This window comes from Dipodomys ordii, unplaced genomic scaffold, assembly GCF_000151885.1.
Source record: "Dipodomys ordii isolate 6190 unplaced genomic scaffold, Dord_2.0 Scaffold12, whole genome shotgun sequence".
NCBI classification, from domain to species: Eukaryota; Metazoa; Chordata; class Mammalia; order Rodentia; family Heteromyidae; genus Dipodomys; species Dipodomys ordii.
This window is the reverse complement of record NW_012267228.1, coordinates 14,593,047-14,601,738: the sequence shown is the minus strand read 5'-3', so window position 1 is coordinate 14,601,738 and position 8,692 is coordinate 14,593,047. Positions and strand designations below refer to the sequence as shown.

Here is an 8,692-nt window from a genome sequence, read left to right as displayed (position 1 = left end):
CTAGAAAGGAGGGAGGGCTAGAAAGGAGGGAGGGCTAGAAAGGAGGGAGGGAGGGAGGGAAAAAGGGAGGGAGGGAATGAGGGAGGAAAGAAGGAAGAGAATGTGAGTGGGAACTCAGGCGTGGAACCAGGTATGCTCCAAGAATTAGGAGTTTAATCACTGTTTGAACTGCAAAAACTAAGATGTTTGGAGATGTATTTTGGTGATGTTTATGCCTCCATGAGAAAATTCAGTGACGTTGTAAAGTAGTTAAAGCTAAGAGCTGCACCCTACGTATAAACCAACAGTAGAGTACAACCAGGAATTGCTGTTAAAGTAGCCAGGACCAGAAGAACCCAGGTTCCAGAAAGGAAGGTCACGTTTGCATACAGGATGCATCTTTGGCCTCCTCTGTCTCTGGAGAGGTGCTGCCATAACTCAGGCTTCAGATTCTTATTGGATATGACAGCAATCTATAATTTAAATGTAGTGTAATCAAGACTACCTACATTTCATTTCACCTCTTTGCCTCTTCAAGAATTTTTTTTAAACTGGTTCACAACTGTCATCCCAGCAACTAGGAGGCTGAGATCTGAGGATTAAGTTCAAAGCCAGCTCAAGCATGAAGCCTGTAAGATTGTTATCTCCAATTAATCACCAAAAAAGCTGGAAATGGAGCCATGACTCAAGTGGTAGAGCACCTATCTTGAGAGAAAAAAAATGCACAGGCCCTAAACTCAATCCCTATTACTAGCACACAAATAATTAAAAGAAATGTATTTTCTTTCTCTCTTGAGAACTGCACTTAAGGAAATAATCATCAATAATGACAGTCCCCAAAATGCAAGTAAATTCACCACAACATTAGCAAAAATAAAATAAAATGAAAATAAAATGTGGGGACAGCAACTTCTACTTGTGAGAAGACGTGAATGATGATGAGTCCTGTCACTAAGTTTGATGGGATATTTCAGGTACAGCCAAAGGATCTGTTCTGAGCACTACAAATAGTAATGCACTTAAGCCTCACAGCAGTCCTATGATACAGAGTATATACTGGCCATTATTAGTACTGTTACTCCTCATGTGTTCTATTAAATAGAACCCGAGACTTGGAGAGATGTAATTTGTTCTAGACTTAAAATTCCAATGAGGCTAGGCTTCCAATGTGTCTTCTAACCAGTATATCACTAACCAGTCCTTACTTTATTCTGCCTGATTTTCTTTAATTAGTTTCATAACATAATTTTGAGGAAAAATGTATCTGCTTCATTCAGGGCAGGAGATCAGGTGGAAAGAGGGAATACATAGCACTGAATCAAAATTTCATTCATGTTTTAAAATAATAATTTATAACTTCCCAAATCCTTCCATATCACTAACTTCCTCAAAATCATGCTGCAAAGTCCTCATTGTGATTTTAACCCCAATTAATAGATTGGCAACTGAAGGCCAGACAAGCTAAATGTCTTGTCCTGGGTGATGCTGCTGGTTTGTGTAATACCCAGTCCCATGTTCTTTCTACCATTCAGTGAAACTGGACAATTTCAACACAGTGTGTGACACTTCTTCAGCCTAGAGAGCCCAGAGGAAATTACCAGAAACCAGAAGAAGTTCAGGAATGAGACTAGATTAGGCTGGGACAGAGGTCTCTCACTAGCTTGAAGTCCTAAGGCTATAACTAGAAAGGTCTGGATCACTCAAGAAAGGTTCCTCCAAAAGCCACCTTCTGCCTCAGGCAGAAGGTCTGGTGAAATCAGCCTTTCTCTTTCTAGTCTTTCTTCTTCCTACCCATCTTAGTCTGAACATTGAGGGGTAGCCAAGAGACCAGCCAGGATTTTGGAAATGATGGTCAGGAATGTAATGATGCTAAATTAATGGTAATAGGCTAGGTGCAATCAGAGCTTACTACAAACCAGATACCAGATACCAGATACCGCCCAGGGGAATGTTTATACATTTAATTCTTCCCACAGTCCTAGGGGGAGGTAGGGACAGTTTATGATGAAGAGATAGAGGGTTAGGTTGTCACCTGCTTGACCTTGACAAAATAGGGAAAGGAAGGTTAGAAATCCTCACATTTTAAGAGCCCTTGAGCCCTCAGACCTCATTCACAAGTGAGGTCATTTACTAAGTGACATTAGAGTCACACCATACATGAAGTGTTCCTTGCATGTCTTAGATTCCCAAAAGATCCAGCAAAGGTGACTGTGCTCAGTTGTGATCTAGAAACTAATTCATTCTTTCTCACCTTGCCACTTTTCTTCCTTTCCTTTCTCTCTTTTTCTTTCTTTGAAATATTTTCTTTGGCTTAATTTCCAATTCTAGGATCAGATAATTTTTTTTCCTGTTTTATAAAATAGAATCCATATTCCCATTTTCTTTTCAAATAAAAAGATTACTGACTAAGGTATGTTGTTTGCATATATGGACATGTGAAGACAAAACCTCCTTCTTAGTTTCATGAACTTAATTGACACTAACTTACAAAAATTGGAGAGCTGGTGCTAGTGGCTCACAGCTGTAATCCTAGCTACTCAGGAGGCTGAGATCTGAGGGTCACAGATTTATTTGGCGCCTCCAAAGATCAGTGCTACTCAGAGTCTGGAAGCTGTCAAGCTAGAGGGCATCATTATCAGGTTTGTTAAGAAACACTTTATTCAGAGACTTGGCTGGGAATGGGTACTAACTAGGTGATGTGGAAATCATCTCCGGGTGTAACAGTTAACAGGAGTCGAACATTAACATGCTGGAGGCCAGGACTGCAATGGTTCATTGACTTGTGTGCTGGTTCTAATCAGAGACCACCCCTCCACCTTTAACTATTTCTACTTCAGCACCTACAACTAGTGCATTACAGGGAAAGAATTCACACATAAACACTCAATGATATGGCCAGTAAAGCAGTTAGTTAGAAGCAGTAAGTATCTGAACAGAGACAATACAACTGTTAGGTCAAATGCAGGAAGGGTGCTGCCCTCCGGGCAGCTGCAAAAGCAAGCCCCCTATTAATCCCTTAACTAAGCAGCTGATGGATTTAATCTTTTTTTTTTTTGTGCATACGTTATAACTGTAGACACAGGATCGTTGTAAGTTTTCTACAAATCAACACAAGCTAAGGCTGAGCTTTTTATTTCTTCACCTCACCAACATGACAGGAAAGGCTTCTGATTAGAATTCACTGTCATTCTGGTTTGAAGAATTGTAAGGAAGGTTCATTCTGAGGTTCATTCACCCACAGAATAGGTCTCTATTTGAAGAGGGAAGGGATCTGAGTCCCCAGGCTGAGGATCAACTTTCTTTTGATTTTTGCATCTATTGTTATTTAAAATAACACATACTTGGAGAGAAGGTTATTTTGCATAATAATATCAGAAAAGGAATTGTTACCTGGTATAATCTCCTTTAGCTTCCTGAAATTAAAAAAAAAAGACAGATGATTACTATGCATTTATGCTAAGCTAAATCAATTATATGCATTCTTGGCTATTTTCTTCTCATAGTTTTGTACGGAAAAAAATGTGGCTATCACATTGATGAGAAAATATTAGTATTCATTCACAGAGACAAATAAAGACATACATTTCTAAAATCTTTACATTTCTAAAATCACAAGATGAATGATTTTCCTTGCAAGGGCCGCTTTTCTTTTTTCTTTCATTCTTTCTTTTGGCTGGGTAGAGACCTTTGAAATGATGACACAAGTAAATCAACATATACTATTTGTTTTCTCTTTACTTTTTAAACAGAAATAGACTTTGCTTTTCCACTACTAGTGCTTTTCAAAATTAAAGGGCTTTTTTTTGTACACCCTCAAGAAAATGTACACAAAAGTTACTAAATTTAAATGAAAATTACAGCTGTTCTAACAACTGCTGCCTTCCAAATTCAAGTAACTTAGAGCAGTCCCTCCAAATACAGTGTGACTTCTTTTCACTTGGAGCAGTCTAAATTTCATTTTTCTTTGAGAAACAGAATATCACACCATATAGCTCCCGCAGATGACTTTAAAACAGAATTCAGTGGCTCACATTTTTCTACTGGCAAGCAACTGTAACTGTTTTATTTATTTATTTTTTTAATCTACCAGACGCTGGTCCACACAAAAGTTTCAGAGTTGCAGGCAGTTAGCAAAAACCAAGAAATATTGAAAGGGCTAGTCAGAGCCATCGGGTCCATTCTTACCTGTAAAATGAGTGCTGCTAACTTGAAGATGGTTTCGCTGTCCACTTCGATCTGTCCCTGTTGGTGGGAAAGAAAAATATCACTGAATGCAGGGCTGCCCTAGACTGTACCAAATGGCTATCGAGTTGGGGAAGCTATCACAGCTTGGCAACTCCAGGTTAAGATCAAATGCAGACCATACCACTGCAGAGGAGAGAGGGGTGTTCAGAGAGACTCATTGTAAGGACTAGGGGAAATGGCACTGTGTGTGTGTGTGTGTGTGTGTGTGTGTGTGTGTGTGTGTGTGTGTGTGTGTGTGTGTGTGTGTGTGTGTGTGTGTGTGTGTGTGTGATGTTAGCTGTGGAGAATTTTGTTTAGAGAATAGTACATGGGAAACACAATGACTTTGAAGCTGAAAATTCTGACAACTTCAACATGAATAATCTTTTATCTCTGGAAATTCATTTTTTAAGCTAGGCAGATTTTCCTAGATTTGTTTGTGTGGGTTTCTTGTGATTTTTTCCCCCCTCTGTGTCACAGCATAGTTGTTTTAGGATGTATACAATACAAATATTATTAACGCATAAATTCCCTTCTGTGTCAATGACACACTAGTGAATTAATATTTTTTCATTCTAGATCAAATGGGAGGCCTTAAAAGTGAGTCACAATAAAAGCTTAGCAGACTGAAGTTCTAAGGCCTTTACACTGAGGTGTGATAAACTCTTGTTATATTTTCATCATCTTATCTTTTTAATCTTTCAAGATCCCAAATTAAGGGCTGGGAAGGTGGCTCAGTGGTAGAGTGCTTGCCTCGCATGCATAAGGTCCTGGGTTTGATTCCTCAGCACCACATAAACAGAAAGAAAAAAGCCGGAAGTGGTGCTGTGGCTCAAGTGGTAGAAGGCTAGCCTTGAGCTGAAGAGCTGAGGGACAGCGCCCAGGCCCAGAGTTCAGGCCCCATGACTGGACCCCCCCCCCAAAAAAAAAATAATGTCCAGGACTTGAGTTCAAGCCCCAGTACTGCACCTTCCTTGCCTTGGTATTCTTTCTTCCTCCTACCTATTGAATCTAAACTGAACTGGACTATTTCCTACTTATCCTAAGTGAATCACTGGGGAGTGATTACAAAGTTTTAAGTTAAGTGTACAATAGGTAGCTTTACATAAATGGTTTTCCTCAATAAGGAAGGATTTCTGAAAGGATTAAGCTTTTCTCTCAGGGTTCCTAGTGATTTTATTAGAATTCTTAACAAACACATCAACAAATCTTAGAAAAGGCATACATCGAAACCAAACTAAACCATTTGAGTGTTACAGTAGCAGTGACACTTATTCTTATTTCCCTTATATTACAATGCTAAAGCAAATTATCTTCATCCTCCAGCATGCGGGGTCTACCTTCCAAACCCTGAATCAGAGAATCTACTTCAAAGTTGTTGTTGTTTTTCTAAAGCTAAGAGACTTCCAAGCCTTAGAATACAAGGCTCATCTATAATCTCTAGAAACAGATTATTAAAATCAAAGAGAAGCCAGGTTGCTGTGGAAGCCCATGGCCCTCTGTCTTTCAAGTAAGAGATGGTAGGTAGGTTTCTGAAACCTGCTAACAGATGATGACATGGGTAATTCAACAGGAGAGGTGGGGTGTTGAGCAGATTAAAATTTAGGAAGGTTAAATTCCTTACATTTCAACAAAAAAGAAACTAGGAGAAAAGAAGGGGTGGAGGGAGGCTGGAGGAGCAACTAAAAAACATCACTAGGCTTGAAAATAGGCCAAACCTCAAAGTTAAATTTGTCTTAACATCTTGGAGAAGAGAAAAAGTGTATTTGGTAGGATGTTGAAAAGTGAAAGATGAGTGGAAGAAATAGGAAGTTACTATCAATATTCTCCAAACCCAGTGACTTCACCAGATCCTTAGACGAGTCCTTTGAAAAATATTCTCGAAGCCTGGCACTGGTGGCTCACGCCTGTCATCCTAGCTGGTCAGGAGTCTGAGATTTGAGGATCATGGTTCAAAGCGAGCCCAGGCAGGAAAGTCTGAGGGCCTCTTATTTCCAATTAGCTACCAGAAAGTTGGAAGTGGAGCGGTGTCTCAAGTGGTACAGTGCCAGCTTTGGGCAAAAAGTCTAATGGACAGTGCACAGACCCCGAGTTCAAGTCCCAGTATTGGCATGAAAGGGAGAGAGAGAGAGAGACAGAGACAGAGAGACACATCTACAGAGACAGAGATGGAGAGAGAAAAAGGGAGAGAGGGAGGGATGGAGGGAGAGACAGAAGGAGAGGAGAGAGAGACAGATAGAGGGAAAGAAAGAGAAGGAGAGAGAGGGGGAGAGAAAAGAAATCCAAAATAACACATATTTAAATTCTAATACAGGTTGCCAATGGTATCTGCCTGGTTCACCGAGTTCAACCAAGAATAACACTATTTGTCTGCAAGTTCACTTGCTGATATTTAATTAAGCCTTAGAAAGAACTCTAGAAGTTCAGGCTTGAAGTTTCTATGTTCTTTGGAAGTTACAGACTGCCCAGGAGAGAAGATTTTTTTTTTTCTCTTACTTCCAACCATGGCAACAGATGTAACCTTATAGGTCCTGGGCAAGCTAACTCTTGATGGAGGGATCTCCTCAAAGAGAAAGGTAACCCGAGCTCCGCCAGTGGGTTTCCACGACTCTTAGGGATAAACAAAGAGAACCAGAGAAGTGAGTCAGGTGATGTGGCTGAATGCACAAAGGTAAAATGAAACAGTGTCAAGTCCCCGTGCTACACCCTCATGGCTAATGTAGCTGCACTGTGAATTCACTTACTAGGTCAGTGAGTACAGGCTCCACCCACACTTCGTTTCTCTTCTGTCCTTGCGTAGTTGTCTCAGTGGACTCTCACAATATGGGAAATTCTAGGTTTTGATTCTCAAATAGAAGAACCTAAATAAAGTTCTAGGATCTGAAAGGAACTGTGTAACAATATGACCCTCTTGCTTTACGGATAGCTGGTAGTCTACACTACACTGGGGAGCTGAGATGTGCCATCGTCAGACATCCTGTTCCCTGCTCGCCGATGAACAGATAACCTTCTATGATTCCAGTGCACATCTCTCACCCGGAATCTTCCAAGCAGGCAATGACTGAAAAATAATGACTAAAATGCCACCTCCACTGGTAGTGGGATAATATGTCATCAACAAACAGACAGTGTCATGGGCAATGGGAGAATTATTCCTGGAGCCTCATCCTGCGCGTGCTGTATTGATCCAGGACTCCATGGAAACTTACCATATAGCAATGGATGGCAACCTGCTACAGACACTTCATCTCTAGAACTACTTGATAAACTATTGGGAGATGGCAGTATGGTTTGAATCTATCACTCCCTATTTTAGGATTAAGTTTATTAAAAAAATTAACTTGTAGACACCAACAAAATACAAGAAATGTGTGAACAAAGGAGCTGGTGGTTCATACTTGTAATCCAAGCTACTTAGGAGGCTGAGATCTGAGGAATATAGTTTGAAGCCAGGAAAGTTCACAAGACTCTTACCTACAATTGATCACCACAAAAAAAAAAAAGAAAGAAGAAGGAGGAGGAAGAAGAGGAGGAAGAAGAGGAGGAGGAGGAGGAGGAGGAAAAGGAGGAGGAGGAAGAGGAGGAAGAGGAGGAAAGGAAGGAAGGAAGGAAGGAAGAAAGAAAGAAAGAAAGAAAGAAGCCAGAAGTAGGGCTGTGGCTCAAGTGCTAGAACATCCACCCTGAGAGAAGGAGGTAAGGGACAGCTGTGAATTCAACCCCGTAATGACACAAAGGAAGGAAAGAAGGAAGAAAGGAAAGAAGGAAGGAAGGAAGAAAAGGAGCAAGAGAAAGAGAGGAAGAAAGGCAGGGAGGAGTGTAAAAATTACCATTTGCATCTAGCACAGTACTAATTCATGCAGGCAATATTCTTATTGTTGCTGTTTTTTGTGGCGTTGGGAATTGAACGGAGAGCTTCATGCCTGCCAGGCAAGAGCCCTCCCACTGAGCTACAAGCCCCCTCCTCAACCCTAAGCAATAATTTTCAATAAAAAAAAAGCCACAGTGTGAAAATCTGATTAGAAACAGGGTTAGATGTTTGTATAATCAAAACGCACCTCTCTCTCCTTAAGTGACTTATCAATTATAAAGGGGAAAATGGTCACCCTTCACCTGACATGTACCATCTTAACCAAATAATGAGAAAGTGCCCAGGGCTGTAGCTGGATGGTACAGCACTATGTGCCTTGCATGGTGGGCACCAAGAAGAACACACACTCACATATATATGCTGCTGTGAGGGTATTTTATCTGTTATATATAGTACATATATCATGGTAATATATTTATACGATATATATATATATATATCTGGTAAATGGAAATGTTTCACACTTGGAAACCAAGGGTGGAGGGAGCTCTGATTTACAGCCTTTGGTGTAAAACACTTCCACTATGGTTATTTCAAGCTACCAGTAGAACTTCATAGAATGGAGAAGCTGGGAAGGGATGTGAGAATTGGCTGTGATAGACTGATACAGGCTGTCTCCAG

The 8,692-nt window shown here is 40.5% G+C and overlaps 1 protein-coding gene across 1 annotated transcript in view; it reads right to left on the bottom strand.

Annotated features, from left to right (window-relative positions):
- Positions 1-8,692, bottom strand: part of Frmd4b (FERM domain containing 4B) — a 158,515-nt gene that overhangs the window by 65,714 nt on the left and 84,109 nt on the right. Inside the window, exons 6-7 of the mRNA XM_013010360.1 lie at positions 4,165-4,221; positions 3,370-3,392 (exon numbers count right to left, since the gene is read on the bottom strand). Of these exons, the coding sequence (XP_012865814.1) occupies positions 3,370-3,392; positions 4,165-4,221 (80 nt within the window). The remainder of the gene's footprint in view (positions 1-3,369; positions 3,393-4,164; positions 4,222-8,692) is intronic.